Genomic DNA, 23,735 nt, shown 5'->3' with positions numbered 1-23,735 from the left:
CAGCGCCTTCTCTGGACAGCAGAGTCACATCATTCCTTGCAATTATGGGCATAAGGGTTCCAGGTCATAAATTCAAGTCCTGAGGGGAGGAGAAATCTTTGAAGAATGTGGCTTCTCCTGGAACCATGTGTTTTTTCCTTTTTAAATATTATCTCCTTTTCCCTTTTTGGGGAGGACTGTTAAATCCCTAGATCTCCTGCTACCGATCCTAAAACCAATTTTGTTTAGAGAAGTGTAACATATGAGATACTACCCTGATCAACCTCTCGTATCTATTACGTTTCAGTTTGAACAATGATCAACTCATGTCAAGTCCATGTTACTTGCTCTCTCATCTCAGAAATAAGGGCTCAAAAAAAAAAAAAAAAAAGCAAATCCATGCCATTAAAATGCACCATACTCTCCAAATTAACTCTAATTTCTCTAGATGATCACATATCCAGCCTTTGTGCATGTTTGTGAGATTGTCTTACATTTTTGGTACTAGTATATTTAAATTGGGAGCTAAGTGAGATTTAGACATTGTGATTGGTTGATAGGTAAATCTCCTTAAATCTGTAGTGCATGCTCTCTCTCCTCTCCTCTCTCTCCTCTCTCTCTTCTCTCTCCTCTCTCTCCTCTCCCTCCTCTATCTCTCCCTCCTAATCCGTTATGATATTTTATTCAGAAAATTGGATTGTTGTCTATAACCTAGATCTTGTTCATTGCATCCCATGTTCATTTAACTTGTTTCTCTGCTTCTTTTAACATGGTAGTTAGGTCTAGAAGCTTGACCAGGCTTTGGCAGTTCACCACAACCAGCATTGATAGACCTGTAGACCAAGATGATTTAATAAGACAATTTGAACTTTCTACTCTAGCAGTTAAGAGTTTATCTTTGATGCCAGTAAAATCTGTCATCAAATTCTGATTCTTCCCTTTTTCCAATGGGGTTTTGGCAAGATATTCTGAGCCTTTGTTCCCTGAGAAGTACTATGGGGCTATTAACAGCAATACCTAATTTCTGACATTATTGTATTAAATGAAATGGCTATCTAATGTGTTGAGCCTGATATATAGTAAGTAGTGAATATAGACAAACTCTCATTTGTCTTTTTCTCTCTTCCTATTCTTCCTCTTGCTTTTCCATCCCCTCTTCCTCCACTTTTCATTATTTTATGATCAAAGCAAGACCTATGAGAAAGAAAGGAGCAGGAAAGCTCAGAAATGGGAGGGATTATCCAAGCATCTAGCCCAACCCTTGTTTATTGCTTGATTCTTTTCTATTATACTTTACAAGTGCCTGTGTTTGATTATTCTTCTTAACAGCTTGCTCAGTGACCCCTGAGTAACCTCTTCTCTTACCACTAAAACATCCTTCTTTATATTGAATCAACATATTTTCCTATATATTTCTTGTCGTTGTCATTTCTATTTCTGTCCATCAATACTATATTGAAATAGTCTTACCTATGAACTTACTAGACAAAGCATTTGTTTTGTGGTCAGGGAGAAGAGGACTCAAATATCAGCTCTGCCACACATTTCTGTGTGCTTTTGGGCAGATTATTTAAGGTTTTAAGTTTCTGTTTTCTCATCAGTAAAATGTGAGCAAAGGTGTCTACCTTCTAGACCTATTTTTCAAATTAATTAAAATAATCCATGTAAGGTGCATAATAGCAATGTGTGGCACATAGCAGTTCAATAAAATTCCTCTCTCCTGGTTCTAAGTGATAGTCTTTCGAGTATTTGAAGACATTTTGGGTCTCATTTAGACTTTTCTGGAAAACATCCTCAGTTCCATCAATAGTTTTTCATCACATGCTTCTGAGTCAGTCTTATCCTAGCCATCCTGATTTTTGGCCTCTGAAAGAACTATAGCAGATCTGTGTCCTTGTTAATGATATATGATGTATGAAGAAGTTACGCCATGCAGAAATTATTCCATTTGTCTTGAGAATTAAGGGTAGAATCCAAGTCCGTTGCTTTCAACTTTGGGATTTGTTCGGGGTCCTACTAACTTCTATCTTGGGTGTCATATACATTGTAGGTATTCTAAACATAACTTGTGAGTGGCTAAAAGAAGAAGTTCAGAAAGAGAAATCTCTTATCAATAGCACACAGTAGTTTTGGGACTAGGATTTAAACACTTGTGGTTCTATAGCATGTATGGGTCATGTAAGTCCTAGAAACCATGTAAGTCCTAGAAACTGCTTATCATTAAGTACTCCTTCTATTCTTGGATGTGGAAAAGCCTGATCTAGCATCAAGTAACCTTTCTTAAATTCTATAGAATCACTCCTCCAACTGTCTTTTTCTTTACCTTCCCTTGATGGTAACAGTTCTTGTTCCATTCTTACCTCTGAGTCACCCCCAGCCCCTTCGAAGCTGTTCCATCATCTAGTCAAAGTTTGTTTTTTTTTTCCTTTCTTTTTTTTTTTAAAGAAATACTTTTTTTGGATTTATTTATTTATTTATACAAGCACTGGGTACAATCAGAAGCACAGGAGGGTGAGAGAATTCACCAGAGCCAGAGCGGGGAGCAGAACAGGCAGATTGACGAAGTACACTGCTGAGGGGAGCAGCGGGCGGCAGGAGAGGTCTGCGCGCCATGTAGAACCCTTGCCAGTAGCCGGGGATCGAACCAGCACTGCAGAGAACACAGGCAGCTTCGCAACCCAGCGCTTAACCACTGTGCCACCGGGGAGGCCCAAAGGTTTTTTTTTTTTTTTTTTTCAATCTCAGAACTCAACAAATACCTTCTGTTAACTCAGTCCAAAACCATTCTCCTCAAATTTTCTGTAGAAGCATCAATCTGCTATTAAAAGAGCTGGACTTGGCACTTTGAACTTTTGCTTGCCCAACCTGAATCTTTTCCAGAAATTATTGCTTCCCTTCAAAAAATCAGAGGGGATATTAGGAAATAGAAGCATGGTAGTTGTGTGGGGTGGGGGAATGCTCATTAGTGAGAGCACCATCCATGGTGCTCTCTCCATGGTGCTCCATTCATAGTGTAGTTTCTCAAATATGCATATAGCCATTGTGAATGGAGCAGTGGAAATATAGATGGATGGATGGGTGGATAGCTAGATAGGCATCTATCTGTCTATATACCTGCAGGTAGGTATACTGACATGTTTGTTTATTTAACAATCTATTTGTTCATGAGAGTATTAGTTCCTTTTAAAGTTAACAGACACATCAATGAGATTTTGAAGTTTTAGGTTTTTTAGTGAAATGTTACTGAGAGTGCCCAAGTTATAGAGTCAACCAAATCTAGATTTGAACTCCACATATTATGCTTACCTGCCAAATGACATTGCACTAGTGAATTAAAGTACTTGGACTCCATTTCTTATCTGTAAAATGAGGATATTCTAAGACCTACTTCCTAGGGCATTTCTGGCTATTATATGATAGATGCAAAGAAAGGACAGGACAGAGCAAGAAAGACCTCGGCTTCCATTGTCAATTTGCCACATAGTAAAGATAAATAACTTAATTACATGAAATCCCAGTGAAGTAACAGTCTTCAACTTACAGAAATAGATTGAATAAGTTCATGTATATAAAGCACTTAGCAATGCCTAGCATGATTAAATTCTTGATCAGATTAGTTGCAACTTCTTTTCTTTCATCTTTGTCATCTTCCCTTCTTTTTCTTTTCCTCCTCCTGTCTTCTTGCTCTTGTCTCTATTAGATACCCAGCATAGAGTAAGTGTACAATAAATAGTAATTACCTCACCCTCAGGCACACACTGCTAAAACCCAAAAGGGTAATCAGTTCACAGAAACTAGGAAAAGCATCTTTCTCAAAGGCAAAGATACTCATTAATGTCTCTAACAGTTGATTGTAGTGATGTGTTTTTCCCCCACTGGAAAGAATATTTGAAAGAATAAAAAGAATCCTGAGCTAGATATGCCTAGAATCCTTTTATGCCTGTAAATAACAACTTTATCACATTAATCAATTTGTTTCCCCCTACAGAATATCCAAGCTCAGTGTATTGTCAATATATATTATCAAATATGCATGTGTGTGGATACATATGTTGAAATGGCATTCTTTTAGCTATGTTGTAAATGATCCCCATTTTACACATGTAGAAAGTAAGTTGAGTTACTTCTATCGGTTTGCTTAGTATGAACATTAAGATTTAGCCAAGGGCTAAGTTCCAACGATTATACTTTTAACCTTTAGCTTGTATAGCATCCTTTGCTAGATTAAGGAATCTAGACTTTTCAGAGTCCAGCTTGCCATCATGGAAATGTGATCAAATACAATAAAGCTGGTAGAAATCTCTTTTTTATAACATGTTCAAATTTCTAGACTACCTTTCAAAGGCATAGATGGGTCTAGACTAAGCATGTCTCCTGTCCTTTGACCTTTTCCCCTCTTCCTCCACCCATGGGCCCAACCGTGGAGGCCTTACCAACTGGAGAGACTGCCTCCTTCAGATGCCTCCTAGGGGAACAAGGGTGTACTGGAAAAGTGAGGTCACCAGTGGCCACAGAAGGGAAATTTTGCAGTGCTATACTCAGGACTTAAGCTAACATTTAGTGACATAAACTCCACAATCTTGGACAATCCTCTGCTTGAAACCTTCCCACCCGCTCTCATCTCCAGATGTTCTCACCACAGGGGAGAGGAGTTACTATCTGTCAAAGGACAGCAGGCCTTAGAAGACAGGTCTCGTCTTTTGGGTGGGGCTGGGATGCTTGGCTAAAGGCTTCCCTTAGGAAAAGAATGAGTTCCATCCAGGTTTCCCTTCCAGAACTGAGCAGGCCAGGAGCAACTCCTTGTAGGAGACAGACTGAGAGGAGGAGCAGTCCTCTGAAGAACTTGGATTTGTATAATACCAAGAAGCCCTTGGCAGTTCAAGGTCACAGGGCAAGATGCCTTGGGAAGATGACTCATGATTAGATGATGAGGCTACTGATATGGCTGTGTCTTCTCCCTGGAGTTATAAGTGATGTTTCCTATTGCTCATAATTGGTCTGCTATTCATCACTTTCACAATTGCTATCAGCTCAGTGACAGGCAGGACAAATGGTCTAGATATAGTTTGGAACAATGTAAGCACGATCTATTGCCTTAATGACTGAGCAAGTTTACTTGGATAACATAGATTAGACATCCAAGGAGCTCCCAGACCTCTATTCCTCAGAGTTTATCACTCATTCATGCAGCACTTCTTCATGCAAGAAACATTTAGGGAGAATCTACTATGGGCCAGGCCTCATGCAAGGAGATTTTGATGAAACAAGGCAAACAACTCAAAGTTCAATGGATAGGACAGACAGATACGCAGTTCAACAGAATACGTTAATGCATTAGCAGGGCTGTTTTCAAGGTACAGTGAAGTCCTTGAATTTGGGGACATATGTGAAAAGGGATTTCCAGAGGAGATGCTACTGCCATAGGTCTTAAAGAATGAGTGTGATGTGATCAAAGGAAAAATGAAAGAAAGTTGTTCTAGGCTGACCAAAGCCAAGTGCATAAAAGTTTGTTGCTTGTCTTGTCCATGGCAAGTGTTTCAGTGTACCTTCTACATAGGGCTGGAACAGACTATGGTGGTGGGATTTGAGGCTAAAGATGGTTTGGCATCACTGTGTAAGGCCCTGCATGCCAGGCTAAGAAGCAGAATATTTATACTTGTCTTAGTCAAAGCCCTTCTAGTGGTAAGAAGCAGAAGCCCACTGAATTTTCTAAGCAAAAAAAGGGAGAAATTATTGTAATGACACAGTGATTTCTCATGCCCTCAAGGACAAAGAGCACAGCTGAGCACTCAGGAAACCACTCTTAGCAAACAAACCGAAGTGCCAGCCTCCATTTGTATAGACAGAGAAGCAGTGAAATAGATGATACCATAAGACGTAGCCAACTATGTTGGAGAAGGTGTGGGGAGATGTGTTACAATGGGAGGAGTCCACCTCAACTTTGTAGGGTCAGGGACTGTTGCCCACAGCAGGTGGTCTCAGAGCTGAGAGTTGATGCATTAGTCCGTGGGGGCATGTGGAAGGCTAGTGCTAAGAAAGCATGGCTGGGGAAAGGGTCCCATCAAGAGCTGGTACTAGGGCCTCCCCGGTGACGCAGCAGTTGAGCGCTGGGTTGCAAAGCTGTCTGCAGCCTCTGCAGTGCTGGTTCAATCCTCGGCTGCTCCCCGGCCACTGGAGGAGTGTCCCGCATGGTGCGCAGACCTCTCCTGCTGCCCGCTGCTCCCCTCAGCAGTGTACTTCGGTCCTTCTGCCTGCTCTGCTCCCCGCTCTGGCTCTGGTGAATTCTCTCACCCTCCCATGCTTCTGACTGTACCCAGTGCTTAAATAAATAAATAAATAAATAAATAAATAAATAAATAAATCTTAAAAAAAAAAAAAAAGAGCTGATACTAGAGGGAGAAGCAGAGCCCAGAGATTTGGGGGAGCTTGACCTAGGCACAAAGGCATTCACATGATTCATAGCCACAGAGTGGGCAGTGGCAGTATCTGCATCCAGGAAAGCCTATCATGATGGGATCAGGCCAGCAGGGTCCTCAGGGCATGTTTAGATCCCAGAGTAGGCACCCAGGTGCTTGGCAGAAGTCAACAGGCACTGGGGGAGCATCAGTATGAGTTACATATCCTTCTTGCACTCACGGTCTTGCCAGGAGGTCAGGACTGCAGAAACAAGAACATCCAACACCCACTTTTAATAAATAAGATAACTGTCTCAAAGAGGGAGACCGACTTGGCCACAGTTACTGACTGAACTGGGATGAGCTCTTTTTTTCTGGGTGAGTTTTGTTTGGCCGAGGACTTTGCATTCAGCCTGGAAACTAGATTTACTCAACTAGGAGAAGGCGCTGTAGAGTGCCCAATCCCCAGATGCCATGTGGGAAAAAAAAAGTTCCATGGACAGATTTGTGTAAATAATGCTATGACTTATAGATTATCTTCTCAGGGCTTTCCAGTGATCATTAGCATATTAATGACTGGAAACTTCTATGCAAGGCACTTGATTTAGTTTTTTTGATACAGTCTTTTCCAAATTTATTTGGCCACAGACACCACTTCTCTCCCCCTTCTACTCCCCATTTTATCTGAACTGAAGTCAGTTCATATGCTGTTGTGCCCCTGCCCCTGGGAATGCATTTGGGAGTGTTGTTCTGAGTGATAACAAGAACGTGGGACAGAGCAGAACAAGATTAAACCAATCACCCTGTTCCCTCCAGGGTATGTGGTGTGCCTCAACTCCTTCCTCTCTTTAATATTTGAGAAAAATGACCTGGATGGAGAAAAAGATACTGCCTTGGGAATCAGCCCTGTATTTGAATCCTACTTCTGCACCATCTTAGATTTGTGATATTGATCAAGTCACAGTCACACGAGTCCCAAACATATTAGAGTTTGGATTTTTTCAAAGGTGGTGTCAAGAGAGTGCAGCATGGTAAGACAGGGCTTATTATGACGATTAGATTAGCTCATAGTGGCTCAGCATTTGGGCTTTGGAATTTGAGAAACTTGAGGATGAAGTTTGCTCTGCCCAATATTGACTGTAAGACATAAGAAAGGACCCCAGAGCCCCTGGAGTCTCAGTCTCATCCTCTATCCAATGGGAAGTGGGGTGCACAGTCCTGGGATTGCTATGCAGTCACTGGGTCTCTACAGAGCACACGCCAAGCACTGTGCCCGGCCCAGAAAAATGCTCCCAAATGTTCACTGTTATTTTTAATGTATTAACACTCACACTTCACCCTCTTCATGAGATGGGTGGGAGCTGAAATATGGGTTGAACTGACAAGAAAAACTACTGCTTGCCTGACAAGCACAGAAGCCCATCTTGTCTCTGTGTGTCTTGGGAACAGACAGCAGAGCTTTGTGCAGGACCGTCTCAATAGGTTGTATATTTATTTCTCTAATATTTTTCATCAGTAGAGGTAAGTGTGGCAAAAGGGGGGTTTGACTGGCTCTAAGTGTCTTCCCCCTGTCACCCAGATTAACAAGCCCTTCTGTCTGGTGCTCATCATTCAGGGGAGGAGGACTTGAAAATAGAAGTTCATCCTGACAGGGGAAATGAAGTGTCATTGCTGTGATTTATGGAGCTAAAGACTGAGTTGTGTCATAGCTCATCTAGGATGTGGATCCTTGCCAGTCAGTGTTTCTTTTCTGTGTGGCCTGGTGAATGGGGGGATTTGACTCAGGGGCTAAAATTGTAAAGCTGGGCAAGGCAGGCATGTCAGGGGGCCAAAGCTTGGAATTTGGAGCTGGAGGTCAAAAGAGACTGTCTGCGCTGCTGTGTCCCACTTGCCCTGGGTCTGGTTCTGCTCGGATCTAACCCTATACTTACTCATCTGTACAGTTGCTGGGGACAGGAAGGAGCTAACAGACAGGTGCTCTAGCACCAGACCTAGAATAAGGAAAGCTTAACAGGTGTGTTTTCCCTTTATCCCATTCTCCCTTGCTTCTAAAAACCATCAGTGCCACACTCATCAGTCTCGTTACCTCCTCTGCAAGCGGTGATTAGCTGGCAGGAGTTGCTTTTTATTTTTATTTTTTAATAGACTTTATTTTTTAGAACACCTTTAGGTCCCCACCCCCAAACTGACCATAAAGAGAGTTCTCATATACCCTCTGCTCCCCACCCCTCAGAGAGCCTCCTTGGCAGCTGACATCCCACCCGGCGTGGGGCATCGGTTGCAGGGGGCCTACATGGATATTTCACCATTACCCGAAGCCTATAGTGTGCTCAGTTCCCTCTTGCTGTGCATCCAAGAGCTCTGACCAGTATGCGCTGTCAACCCCCCCACCTCCCCCCACTGAGATGGTGTGCAGAATTGTTTTTCTGCCCTGATACCATCTGTGCCTCACCTGTTACTTTGGGCCCCTCCTTACCCCAGACCCTGCAGAGCAGCTTTTACTGTCGCTGCAGTGTTGCCTGCTGGTAGGACATTTTAAAGAGCCCAGGAAATACATATACCTAGGACAGGAAAGTCTTAAAACAGGATGGGGATATTGTGGGGCATATCGAGAAAAAGCAAAATCTATAACGCAAATCGAAAAATGAGTAGAACCAGCAATGCTGTGGTCTGAATGTGCAAGAGAAAGAAATGACAAGTGGCATTAAGTGTAAAGAGGGTAAGAACTTGCTGACGTCATGTCGCACCTGAGTCAGAAACGCTGGAGTTGCCCCTGTTTCTCCTGTATTAGGTGGCCTTCTCTTTGCATAGTCTATGTCCTCTCCCTGAGGATTTCATCCACTTCTGTGGCTTCTGTTACTTTGAACTAGGTGACATTGCTGATGATATTCGACCTAAGAAATGGCATTTTCCTTGGTCTCTCCCTACTGGTACAGTGAAGAATCTCAATATACCCTAAGTTGGGGTGGGAGGCGTGGTGAACAGGGGTGATCAGGAGTATAACTAACAATTTTTGAAAATTGAGTGGTTTCCACCAGTGTTTATTTGGAGGTTTTATGTTTGAGATCACAGGCTGTAGAGCCAGACTTCAAGGGCTCAACTCCCAGCTGTACCACTTATTTGCTCTATGACCTTGGGCACATATGTAAAATGAACATAAGCATACCTACCTCACAACCTGTTGGAAAAATTAAATGAGTTCACATATCCAAAGTACTGAAGTTTGTTGTGAAGGGTAATATACTGGAAGCATCTGTAACAGTCCCTGGCAGATAGCAAGCACTCAATAAACATTAAGGACTGTTACTAATCTTCGGTTAGTGAGACCGTTGCTTATGATGTCAAGGACTGAGAGAATGGGCTTCAGGTTCAAACTACCTGGCTCTGAGTTCTGGTTTTCGCTCTTTTCAGCTGGGCGACTTTGATTAGGCACCCTTCCAGCCATAGTTACCCCATCTGTAAAATGGGCATGGTAGCTGCCGAGCTGCCTCAGAAGGCTTTGACAGGACTGAAAGAGATTGTGTAGCTAAAGAGCTCAGCACACTTTCAGTAAATGTGATGAGTCCGCTTCCCGTGCAGCAGCAAGCAGATCAGTGGCTCGCACCCAGGTTCAAAGTTGGTGAAAGTTAGTGGATATGAAAAGCTTGGTTTTTCATAACATAACTCAAGACAGGCCCCTTTTCTTCTTTGGACCCCTTTGTGCAAAGTTGTGAGGGCCAGTAACACCTTTTAGGACTCATCTTCATCTGAAATGTCAGGCACTGTGACATGAGCATGCATGTACAGGAAATCCTCACTTCTTATTCTTCAAAGGTTTTTGGAATCTGACACTTTTAGCAAAATGAGATACAACAAAACCAGCTTTCCTATAGGTAAATGGATGTAAACAGAGTTAAATTTTTATAACATATTTCTGGTCATAAAAACATCAGCCTCCTTAATAGAGACACCAAGCACTTCTAATAGTAAACAGTCATTTTTTTTAATTCATGCATATTCTGTCCATTGCAGTTTAGGGTAGTGGGTGAATGGGGCTTGCCCCAGGAGTTCAGGGTCCAGACGGGAACTAACTGTGGACCAGACAGCCCTTCCATCACAAGGCATGTCACTCCCACACCCACTCCGATGGAACAGTGGAGATATGCACGTCTTTGGGATGTAGGTGGAAACTAGTCCCCATATCAGACCCACACAGACACTTGGAAAGTGCACAAACTCTACACAGACAGTGGCTCCACCCAGGAATGGAATATTCTTTCCCTGATCATGTTATAAGGAAATGCCGATGAGCACAAATTTATTGAAGGGCCTGTTTCTGTCACTTCTGAGCCCACCAACCCCTGGGATATGTGTGTATTTTGAGGTTTCTACTTCTCTTTGCTCAGCTGCTCCCTCTTCTAGGCCGTCATTCAGGATTAATTACCTGCTGTTTCAGTTATTAGTTGCTATACCTAAATTGCTTAAAAAATAATGGTGGTATTATTACTTCCTCTGATGGTTCTGGGGGTTGACTGGACTAAACTGGGCAGTCCTTACTTGGGCAAGCTCATATGTTTGCAGTGAGCTGGTGGCTATGGCCAGAGTCATCTCTGAGGCCTGCTTGTTCACATCCGGCAGATGACTCTGGCTCGGGCTTCATCTGGCTCTCTTGACTGGCATATATACACGTGGCCTCTCCATGTGGTCTGGGCTCCTCACAGCACGGAGGTTGTATTCCAAGCGTGAGTGTCCCAAGAGACGTGATGTGGAAGCTGCCAGATCCTAAAGCCCTGGGCCTAGAAATTGAAGCAGCGATACTTCTTTTGGTCAAACAATCCTAGAACCCAGACTCATGGGAAGGGGACCCCCATGAGTCAAAGAGCTTTAGTGTCATAGCTTAGAGTCACCACACCTGCCTTCTTGCTCTGTTTAAGTATGAGAAGGCTTAAGTCAACTATCCTTACCCATTTCTCTCCCCAGTGTGTTCTCACACATGCAGCTGAATTATGCAGTCATTGATTTGTAACAAGTTATCTCCCATCAGGGTACATGGAGAGTATGTCTTATTTCATTTGCAAAGAAGGGGGGCTCAACTCCTGATTACCAACTCCTGTAACTACCAGGGAAATGCTTGATTGGCGTCTCCTGCTGTGACTGCAAGGGATGCTGATGAATGAGTGGCAGGTGACCCAGGGTTCCTACCCTAAACTAGAAACTCCTCTTTCTGCTTCTGCAAGCACAGCTCTGATGCCCTCTTCAACCCATCTGTGTGCATCAATCCTAGTCCCTTTTGACCAATTAAATGTGTGACAGTATGGACTCAGGAATCAGTCTCTCTGCAAGGTTAGGCTTTGGTCACTATCCTTCCTTTCCATGCCTCTGTAGGGCCCCAGAACCTGCAAGTACTTCCTGAGCAAAACTATCAACTTACTCTCCTCTGAGCAGTGATTCTAAATGTCTTAAATGGGATTTTACCTTCCTTCCCCATGCAACCCCCTTTCATAAATTTCAATGAAATTTAGACTTTCAATGAAATTTAGGTGAAATTTCTAAATTTCAATGAAATTTAGACAATGGTGAACAATTGCAGTTCTGTCATTACTTTTGCTATAAGAATAAAACAACAGTAGGTACAGAAGTTAATCCCTGGCAGCGTATCCCATTTCATTTCTTTGGAATTTAATACATGTTTTGGGGACACACACACATTGACTCCTTGGGAAGGGGACACAGAGATGAATCAAATGTCTGAAGGAGTTTACAGTCCGATAAGCAAGAAGGCACTTAAATACACACAGGACCAAGAGATGTGGAATGTGTAAAAAGTGAATGGGAGATGAGAGAGATAAAATCTCTGGAGTGGACAAAAAAGTTTCCTGGAATTCAGCGAGAGAAAGAAGTAGGGAAAGGGATTTCAGACCAAAGACATATCATGAGTAAAGGCTTGGTATTAAACAGTGCATTACCGTAAGAGTGGGAGCATTGGGGAGAAGGTGGGAAAAGATCCACAGGTTGAAAAGAAAGGTCTTGGATGGTCAGGTTAAGAAGTTGAAGCTTCCACCAGAGGTAGAAGGAGTTTGAGTGAAGGGGTTGAATAAGCAGTGATATGCTAGAAGACTGAGAGAGGAGGTGGTGAAAAGGTGAAATTGGAGCTGGAAGACTAGTCCAGAGGCTGGACTCACAGGGATAAATTACCAGGTAGACAGCAGTGGGACCATGGAAAGAAGGTGGTTTGGAGACATGTTGTAAGATAGAGGCAGGAGCCCTGGTTGATCTCCAGTTTCTGACTGGAGGTGCTGAATTTGATGGAGGTGCTGTTTACTGACATGGGAGACATTAGTAATTTGGGGAAGAACAGCATCACACACACACACACACACTTTATCATTTATAAATTGGATTGTTTCAGTATTCCATGTGAACACTACTTCACCTAATATTGACTGATTGATTACCTGAGTATCGTGTTATGCTCTTAAAGGGAGTCAGGAGTAGAAAGGTAATCAGTTTTGTTTCTAGAAGGCCTTTCACTTCCTCAATTGCTATGAGTTGGGGAGTCACAAGAAACAAGCTTATTTGTACCATGGATACAGCAAAATCCAGTCAGCTGTGAGTGAGGACATATTTAGGGGTGCAGACTTTTGCTCTTCTACATCTCAACAACAAAAACAAAATGGCAGCCCTGAGTATAATTTAGGATAAAAATTAATTACTGAAAGTGTAGAATAAGAAACTTATTTCTTGGACTCAATGAAGTCTATATAGTATATTTTTAGTCATATAGACCAAAATCATCTATCAGGATGCAAAAGAAATCACTGCATACCTCTCTGGATTCTTCTAGGCTATCAAATAATCAGAAAAGCATCAGGCACATTGATAAAAGAAAAAAGTAAAAAGCAGATTAAATAATAACATGTATGTCCTGTATACCTGGTAATGACCCAGTATGACTGAGTAATTCACGTGGCTTCAGATGCCATTTTAAATAGCTAAGACAGAAGGTCTTTGGAAAAGGAGAAACTTCAGTCAGGGAGGTTAGCAGGGAAGTCACAGTAGACAAAGATATGCAGATTGAAGTTCTGCCTTCTCTACTGGGAAGAGATGAGAATAAGTCTTCCAGGTACATGCCCTTACAGGAGTTTACATGCCAATATTTTTCTTCGAAAGCATTTTTGAATAAAATTTTACCCTAAATTTTCTCTACACAGCCCATGGAGCTCCATCCCACCACCAACCTTTTGCTGAGAAAACCTATTTGGGGTGGCAGACTTTTGCTGCCCTACACATCTCTGGAGCAATAGCAACAGAGTGTTTCTGCCCCAAGTATAATTTCTAGGGTAAAAAATAGTCATTGAAAATATAGAATAAGGGCTCAGTGATAGTCTATATAGATTGTCCCAAACACATTAATCAAACACAGTTTTTATTTAAAATATAAGATTTCTAAGACATCAATATTCTTAGTGCTGGAAGGGCCCCATCCTTTGTATTCCTGCACCCCCCGTGTATATTACTTCACAGTATTTGAATCATATTCATTGTAATTGTGTGTATGTGTTCAACATTTAATTGAGTCCTTTGAAGTTAGTAACTGGGTCTTGTTCATCTTAACATCTACATGACGAGTGGTATGGAGTATGAAGTTGGGTGAATGTTTATTGAACTTAAACCAACAGAAGTATAACTTGTGTCCTTATTTTACAGATAGAGAAATTGAGGCTTAAAGAAAAGATTAACTTAGGCAAGTTCAAATAAGAAAGTAACAGCAGAGTCAGGAATAAATCCTAGTTTATTTTGATTGCTTAACATTTTTGTGGCTGTTCTCTCCTCCTGCCCAGCTTGGTTTGCTAGCTAATTAGCCAGAAGTTGGAAGCATTTACCAGTAGTGGAAATGCAAACCTTCTTTGTTATGAAAACCAATGGCCATGCAAATGTAGCCCTTAGCTCTGGTATTAAGTACAGGATTTGTTTCTTTAAGTCCCTTCACTTAACTCTAAAGCCAGGAGTCAACAATGCCTCCAGTGTAAGGTTTCATTTTCCTTCGAGAACACACACAGACACAGACAAACACACACAGGCACACACACACACACACACACACAAACACATAGGCAAAGGATCCAAGCAGAGCAGCTGAAAAGGATGTTTTGGGTGAAATCTTGGCATTCATTGTTCCTATATGACCCGGGAAAGTCGAGGGTGCCGGGATTGAGACACACTTCAAGTCCCTGCTCCTTTACGTACCTGTGACTGAGGAGACAACGCCCATCTCTAAGGGTGATTTGGAGACATCAATGGAAGAATAGTCGTTTCATCACAGACTTGGTCTGTAACATTGGAGCAGCCAGCTAGCCTTTTGGGCCACTGTATCTGCATCTGTAAGATGGATTAAATTAGATGGTTTACAGAGCCCCTTGAAGCTGGAACATGCTATGATTGTCCTCCCTTGAGATCTAATTGGACTTGGGACGGAGTGTTGCAAGGGCTGAAGCGTAAGGGAAGAGCGGCCCCGCGCTGACACAATGCTGGCTTCTGCTGTCTTGCAAGGGCTCCCTGTTTGATGTAGGCCTTTTATCAGGGTGTGTTTGTGCTCCATCCAGGGTTTGCCTGGCCATTGCACCAGTCCCCATTCTGTTCCTCAGGGTTTGGGAATGAGCCAGTGGCTGTGGAGACTCACAGGCAGGATTTCTTCCCAAGAACTGCTTGGATGGTGAAACTCCCCAAGTCCAGAGAGATTTCCTGTTTTGTTTTCTACAAACTCAAGTGACTATTGATTACAAAAACCACACACACACACACACACACACACACACACACACACACACACGTGAAAACAAAAACGCATCCACAAACAAAACAGGATGTTCTCTCTCCTCCTCTTGCTGGAGTCCAGGGCAATCCCTTACCATCTGTGTCACTTTCACCCATGGCCCAGGATTTCACCATTACCGTCATTAAGCCCCTAGTGCTGGCTGGAGATGTTAACGGAATCTTCAGCCAGGAGCAGTTGTGCACGCTAATTTCAGTAAGAGAGAGCTTGCAAATGGGGGTAGAAAAAGGTCTATCAGTCAGTATGACCTCATGCCTTCCCATCTGGTTTTTGTCCTCATGAGAGTGCCCCCTCTGGTGCTGGTAGGAGAACAGACATTTGTTCCCTGAGCAGGTTCTGACAAGCAGTAGGAATGGTGTGATTACTGTGTACCAGACCTTGACCCACGTGCCTTCTCTGCAAACATTGAGTGGGATATAATACAAGAAAAAAAGTTGTTTATCTGAAATTCAGTTGTGCTAAGCATCCTGTATTTTTATTTACTGAATCTGGCAGCCCCACATGGGCTTAGCCTCACTGTCCTGTAAGATTAGACAGAAACAGTTTTTACTTGGGAGTCACAGAAACTGTTGGGTTTCTGCTACCCCCATTACTTGCTGTGTGGCCTTGGGAAGATTGCTTCACTGCTCTGATTTCTAGTTCTCTCACCAGTGAGTGAGAATTATAATATCTCTGTTTCAGGACTTCCATGAGGATTGCATATTTTAATGCCCTTAAATCACTTATACTGTATAACTGGACACTTCATGAGCATTAGCTTTTTATTATAACTAAAAAAAATAATTCTTGGGCCTCCACTGGTGGTGCAGGCGGTTGAGCCTCTGCAGCACCGGTTCAATCCCGGCCGGCCAGTGAGGGTCCGACATGGCGCTGCAGACTTCTCCTGTCTCGCCCACTGCTCCCCTCAGCAGTGTATTTCATCATTTTGCCTGTTCTGCTCCCTGCTCTGTCTCTGGTGAATCCTCTCACCCTCCCGCGCATCTGGTCTGTACCCTGTATCTTGTATAAATAAATAAATCTTTAAAAAATGATTACATAAAAAAAATAATTCTTAAGGCCATTACTTTTAATTCAGGAGAAATTAGATCATTTGTTCCTCCCCTGGAGAAAAAATAATTCTCAGCAGTTCCCGGGAGAAATGTGATGGAGGTTTACACAATAGCATTCTTTACATCCCCCCACCCATGCCTCTAACTAACCCCTCATTTCTCCCTCCCTCCACCTATCCTCAGAGCCCTCAGGATGTTTATTGATGTCCACTGGTGTTTGAATATGATTTACATGATCAAATTGTCTACCACATAAATGTCCAGTATTTGCTTTTATCATTCTGACTTTATTACACATAGTTTTCTCAAATTCCTTCCTTTTTGTTGAAAGTGGTTGCGTTTCATCCTGTTTTACGGCTATCTAATACTCCATGGTGTGTATATACCACATCTTCCAGATCCAGTTGTCTGTTGATGGTCATTTAAGCTGCTTCCATGGCCTAGCTGTTGAAAATAGTGCTGCTATGGACATTGAGGAACACATGGGTTTTTTGTTGTTGACAGTTTCATATCCCGTGAATATATGCCCAAGAGTGGGATTGCCAGGTCATATGGTATTTCCATTTCTCTTATATAAGTTAAATCCAGTTTGCTTTTCATAAAGGTTAGACCAGTTCACCTTCCCACCAGAAGTGTAATAGGGTTCTTTTTTCTCCACATCTTCTCCAACACTTGTTATTGGGGATCTCCTTAATTTGCTAAGCTCACAGGTATGAGATGGTATGTCATTGTAGTTTTAATCTGCATCTCTTACTAGAAATGATGAAATGATGATGAACATTTTTTCACATGTCTTTTGGCTTTCTGGATATCCATTGTTTGTTCCCATCTGCTGCCCATTTATTGTTTTTTTTTTGTTTGTTTTTTTAAACTGTATGGGATTTATATATCTGAGCTATTAATCTCTTATCAGTTATGTATTGTATAAATATTTTCTCCCATTCAGTAGGGTGTTTATTTTACCATCTAGTGTTTTCTTTTGCTATGTAGCAGCCTTTGAACTTGAGGTAATGTCAATTGTTTATTTTTGTTTTTAATTTCCTTGCCATTGGGGTTGGGTCACCAAATCAATATATTTATTGTTGACATTATGGGACATATTGCCAATGTTTTCTTCTATGTATTTTACTGTTGTTCTATCTAAATCTTCAACCCATTTGGAGTTTATTTTTGCGTATGATGTTTGCAGTTAATCCAACTTCATTCTTTTATGTGTAACATTACACTTTTTCTCACACCATTTATATATTTTTTTAAAGATTAACTTATTTATTTATACAAGCACTGGGTACAGTCAGAAGTGCAGGAGGGTGAGAGAATTCACCAGAGCCAGAGCGGAGAGCAGAACAGGCAGACTGACGAAGTACACTGCTGAGGGGAGCAGCGGGTGGCAGGAGAGGTCTGTGCGCCATGTGGGACCCAGCCCGGTGGCAGGGATTGAACCGGCACTGCAGAGGCTGCAGGCAGCTTCACAACCCAGCGCTCAACTGCTGTGCCTCCAGGGAGGGTCTTTCACACCATTTATTAAAGAGATTATCTTTTCCCCATTTTATGGTCATAGGTGCTCTACCTTAGTTGAGGTGCTGTTGTATATGTGGTTTTATTTCTGTTCCATTGGCCCATTTACCTGTTTTTGTGCCAATAACATATTGTTTCTAATACTATTGCTTTGTATTCAAGTTTGAAGTCAGGTCAGGCAATAACCCCCATTTGTCTTCCTTTGTCTCAAGGTTGCTTTTGCAGTTCAAGGCCCTTTGTGGTTGCAGTTCCATATATATATATATATATATATATATATATATATATATATATATATATATACTTTTTTTTATTTAGTTTTTTTTTTAATATTTTGATGGGGGATTGTGTTAAGTTTGTATATCATTTAATGCAGGGTAGTCATTTTGATCATATTGTTCTCCCCATCCATCATCGTGGGCTTTCCTTTTATCTCCTTATGTCATTATCTAGGTCCTTTTGATGAGAAATATATTCTAGTAACATCTTGTAGTTCTCATCGTTCTGTCTTTTACCTTCTTTGTTAGGTTGATTCTGAGATATTAAATTCTTTTTGAGGCAGTTATAAATAGTTATTTTCCTAGTTTCTTTTGCTTCTTGTTGGTTATTAATGTATAAAATGGCTATGGGTTTTTGTATATTGATTGTGTGACCCAGCACTATGTTGTATTCACTTATTGTTTCTAATAACTTTTAAATTAGGTCTTTAGGATTTGTACATATAATATACTGTCTGCAAATAGTGATAGTTTCACTCCTTTTTTTACTTAGATTTTCCTTTATTTCCTTGTTTGTTATCTCTGGCCAAGACCTCTAGTACTAAGTTAAAAGGCAGTGCTGACAATGGCATCCTTGTCTTGTTCCTGATCTTATGGGGGCCGATTTCACTTTTTCACCCATTGAGTATTATATTGGCTGTTGGTTTGTAATATATGGCCTTTATTATATTGAGGTAGGTCCCTTCTATTCTCATCTTGTTTAGAGTTTTTAACATAAGTGTGTGCTGAATCTTATCAAATGTTTTCTCCTTGCCTATTGAGATTATTATATGATTTACATCCTTAGTTTTGTTGATTTATGAAATAATTCATTAATTGATTTATGGATATTAAACCATCCTGACATCCCTGGGATAAAACCCACTTTATCCTTGTATGAAATCCTTGTGGTATACTGCTGCTAATATTTTGTTGAAAATGTTTGCATTGATGCACATCAGGAGAATATTGGTCTATAATTTTCTTGAGCTGTCTTTGGTTTCAGTATTAGGGTAATGTTGGCATTTTAAAATTTATTAGGGAGTATTCCCTCTTGTGCTTTTAAAAACAATTTGTGTAAGATGGGCATTAATTCTTCTTTCAATTTCTGGGCTTTTGTTTTTGGATGTTTTTTTAATTACTGTTTCAATCAGTTTGTTCAATTCATCTGTTTCTTCCTGAGTTAGTCTTATTAGACTATATTGATCTTACACTTACCATTTCTTCAAGGTTATCACATTTATTGGAATATAGTTGCTCATAGTAAACACTTACAAACTTTTTTTTTTTATGTCTGTGCTATACATAGTGATTTATTCTCATTTGTGATTCCATTTATTAATGTTTTCTCTCTCATTTGTCTAGCTAAAGGTTTTTTTTTATTTATCATCTTGAAGAATTAGCTCTTTGTTACAATGAATTTTGTATAGTTTTTTAAATCTCTATTTCATTTATTGATGCTCTTATTTTTATTTCCTTCTATTAATTTTGGGTCTTCTTTGTTCTTCTTTTTCAAAGTCGCTTGTTTCTTAATGTGTGCCTGGATTGTACTTATCTGCCCGTGTAAGACTTCTTTTGCTGTATCCCCAAGCTTCTAGAAGTTTGTGTAATTTTGCTTAGTCCAAGGTATTTTTCTAAATTTCTTCTTTCATTTCCTCTTTTATCCAGTTGTTACTTAGCAGCACATTGTTTAGTATCCATACATTTGTAGTTTTTACTTTTTTTCAATACTTTTTACTTTTTTTTTTTGTGGGACCCTTGCCAGAGGCCAGGGAATGAACCGACGCTGCAGAGACTGTGGGCAGCCTCGCAGCCCAGTGCTCAACCGCTGCACCACCAGGGGAGGCCTGTTTTTTTCAATATTTGACATCTAATTTTATGGCATTATGGTCAAATGAAGTACTGTAAAATTTTGATCTTTATAGTTTTATTGAAAATTGACTTCACAGTAGCATACTTTTTTTTTTTAAAGATTTATTTATTTATTTATACAAGCACTGGGTACAGTCAGAAGCGCAGGAGGGTGAGCAAATTCACCAGATACAGAGTGGGGAACAGAACAGGCAGACTGACGAAGTACACTGCTGAGGGGAGCAGCGGGCATGGCAGGAGAGGTCTGTGCACCATGTGGAACCCTTGCTGGTGGCCAGGGATTGAACCAGCGCTGCAGAGGCTGCAGGCAGCTTCGCAACCCAGCGCTCAACCGCTGTGCCACCGGGGATGCCCCCAGATAGCATTCTTGATACACATCTTTTCCTTCCATGTCTGTGTTGTCTAGTTAAGGAGAAAGACAACAGACCCACTTTTTTTTTTCCAAAGATTTATTTATATATGTGTACAAGAGCCAGAGATGCGGATGGGGGTGTGTGTGTGTGTGAGGATTCACCAGAGATAGTATGGGGCACAGAACAGGCAGACTGATGAAATACACTGCTGAGGGGAGCAGCAGGCGAGACAAGAGAGGTCTGCCTCACCATGTGGGTTGCTTCCTGGCCAGCTGGGGATCGAACTTGTGCTGCAGAGGCTGCAGTCTGCTTCATAGTGTGGTGCTTAACCCCTTGCACCACCCGGGAGGCCCAACAGACCCATTTTATACATTTTCACAAAGAGAACATAGTGAAAGTGATGGCTGTATAATCAGATGACCTTGGCTACAGAAACACATCAAGTTTTTTTTTACAAATAAGCAAAATAGAAAGAAAGGAAATGCATAAAGTGTATCAAAGTAGTATGAGAGTCCAACATTCCCTGAATCCCTAAGTTTTATAAAGCACTGTCAAACATTCTGAATCCCTAATTCTGTGAAATTGAGTGTAAATGGAGTAACTAAAGCTTGACGTTCATTTGATCTGGAGCCTTATAATCAGTTTTTCAGTGCCTGCTCACTGGTTCAGTAAATAGTCTGCCCCATAAGAATTCTCCTGTGAGTAGGATATAACCCATGCCCTCGGGATCAGAGTCTTTTGGGTGAGACAGACAAGATGTGTGATGATCAATGTGGTCTACTGTGTTAAGGTGTCCAGAAGAGGAGGTATGATCCAGGCTTAAGAAATTTGAGTTAGGATTCCCAGACAAAGAATGTTTCATTTAAGAATGAGAGTGAAGTGGGGTGTATGTGTGTTTGTGTGTGCGTGTATAAGGAAGTATGTTGCAGCAGAGCAACAAAATATGTTTTAAACAACAATGAAGCACATTGCAGCAAAAGAGAAACGCTGATTGTAATTGAGATCAAGAATCAATAAGTTCGCAGATCAAATCTAGCCTACGGCCTATCTTTGTAAGTAAAGTTTTGTTGGGACCCAATCATGCCTATTTGTATCATTAATATTGCTTTCATGCTACAAAGGCAGGTTAAAAAATTGTGTAGTGACTGCCTGCCTACAAAGCCTGAAATATTTACTCTCTGTGCCTTTACAGAAATACTTTGCTCTCTTCTGATTTAGAGCATACCTTTCATATGCAGGGATTCACTGTTAGTGGAAATGTTAATGGTTACATGAGTTTGGATGACAGTATGCAAAGGAAAGTCAGAGGAGGAGTAGATGAGACAGGGGAGGTGGTCAGACTCCAGAGTAGGGAGCAAAGACTCTCCTGAGGCTGTGGAGAGCTTCTGAAGGTCTTTAAGCAGGGTGGTGAGATGGTTAGATTTCTGCAAGATGTACAGAAATTTTTAGGATAATAGGGTGTGGAGCCAGTCTACCCTTGATTATATCCCAGCTCCATCACTTACTAGCTATAAACTCAAGCAAGTTACTTGCCTTCTTTGTGACTTCTGCTTTTCTAATTTGTAGAGTAGGAAATGATAATTATTTATAATAATATCTATTTTATTGGGTTGTGAAGATGAAATAATTGCATATAGGTAGAGTGGATGCTGTTGCCATCCAATCTCATTGATTGTTCTGGCTTGCCACACAGAGGACATTTCAGAATGGGAGAATTTAATGGTAGAGTGCTAGGGATTTCAGCACCACCTGTGCTAAGGAGGGCTCTTCAGAACTTTTGGTCAGCTGCCATTATGACTACTGGCACTTTGATTCTCAACCTCTTCACCCTTGTCATTATTGTCTCTTCTGTCCTCCTTTATTCCAGGCCTTCAAGAGTGCACTGATGAGCTCCTACTGGTGCTCAGGGAAAGGGGACGTTATTGATGACTGGTGCAGGTGTGACCTCAGCGCCTTTGATGCCAGTGGGCTTCCCAACTGCAGTCCCCTCCCGCAGCCGGTGTACGTATGTATGGCCCTCTTCCTTTGGCCATCCCTTTTCATGATACTTCTCTTCCCAGCCCAGGGCATTTCTGGCCTCTGTTCCCTTGGTCCATAAGCAGAACCCTGAAATCTTGGGTCCTCCTTCTTCTTTAAGAAAGCAGGGAACTTTGGCAGGACAGAAACGTATGTCAGGTTAAACACTGATATTGCAGTGTGTGCTGTTTAATGATGCCACTTGGTCTATCATTTCTTCCTTCCCTTACCCATTCTGCAAAGGTTTACCGGGCACTAACTAACAATTGTCCACTGGGGCAGAGAAGGGGTGGAACCTTTTCTCTTTTTATTCATTCATTGCATTCATTCATTCATCAGATAATTCTTGATGCCTGATGTGTGTCAGACTATGGGGGTGTGGGGAGGGCTCATCATTTGTTCAACGGGATAGGGAAAATCTGCACTTCAGTAGCTGGCAATTGGAAGGAAAGACATAAAATAAACACAGGAAAATACAATGCCATTAAAAAATTTAAATAATGAAAATATGAAACAGAGGTGCTAATAGAAAGAATGCTATGGGAATGCTGTAGTTAGAGGAGTGTAGAAGATAGTTAGGGCAAACTCCATGAAGAGGCCCAAACTAGAATAAGTATCAGCCGGGCAATGAGTTGCAGCTATCATATTCCAGAAAAAGAACAGTGTATGTGCAAGCTCTGATGATGGAGAGTCAGCATTGGATGAAGTAGAGAAAGGTCTCCTTGATTATAGGAATGTGATTAATGTAGGGTGAGAACTGAACAGGAGCAAATACTGAGGAACTGGAATCCATTAGTATCCTTCTTGGGGTGAGAAGAATCCCATGGAAGGATGGTCCTTAAGAGAGTGTGGTATATTGGGCCTCCCTGGTGGTGCAGGGGTTAAGTCTTAGCTATGTCAAGCTATCACCAGTCACTGTGGCCTGAGTTCAATCCCCGCCAGGGAGCTAACCCACATAGTGCAGCAGACCTCTCCTGTCTTGCCTGATGCTCCCCTCAGCAGTGTTTCAGTAGATCTGCCATTTCTGCTCCCCACTGTTTCTGGTGAATCACCCCCAAGTCTCTGGCCTATACCCCAGTTCTTGTATACATAAATAAATAAAATAAAGCTTTTTTGAAAAGAGAGAATGTAATATAGTGGAAAGACAAGAACTTGGGCAGGGGCAGGCAAAGTTGCCATTATGCTTCTGTCCTTCTGTGATCTTGTGCAAATCATTCCTTTTTCTGGACTGTACTTATCTGTGAAATGATGGGACCAAACTTGACCATTCTTTAGGACCCTGCCAATTCTAATCTTCAAGCGTTCTGTTATTTTTGGCTTTATAAAATATTTCCCCAGATTTTGCCCTTTGTAAGGGAGTATTGATTTCTAGATATTAAGGAGTTGACTGATGTGTAGGGAGATTGAAGGGAATTGTAGAAAGGTTGAACACTATGAGGTTTGCAGGTGTTGTCGATAATTTAATCTACAACCAAGAATCATTG

General features: G+C 41.5%; 1 protein-coding gene across 3 annotated transcripts in view; it reads left to right on the top strand.

The window, feature by feature from the left end:
• Positions 1–23,735, top strand: part of ASTN2 (astrotactin 2) — an 834,050-nt gene that overhangs the window by 664,094 nt on the left and 146,221 nt on the right. For all 3 annotated transcript variants that reach the window (XM_054689531.1, XM_054689530.1, XM_037494593.2), the window contains one exon: positions 22,103–22,236. In XM_054689531.1, coding sequence (XP_054545506.1) covers positions 22,103–22,236 — 134 coding nt within the window. The remainder of the gene's footprint in view (positions 1–22,102; positions 22,237–23,735) is intronic.

The sequence above is a fragment of the Talpa occidentalis genome, unplaced genomic scaffold (genome assembly GCF_014898055.3).
Source record: "Talpa occidentalis isolate TD23 unplaced genomic scaffold, MPIMG_talOcc4v2.1 talOcc4.7, whole genome shotgun sequence".
Classification (NCBI taxonomy): domain Eukaryota; kingdom Metazoa; phylum Chordata; class Mammalia; order Eulipotyphla; family Talpidae; genus Talpa; species Talpa occidentalis.
The sequence above is the reverse complement of the archived record's forward strand: the minus strand, read 5'-3'. Positions and strand labels throughout refer to the sequence as shown.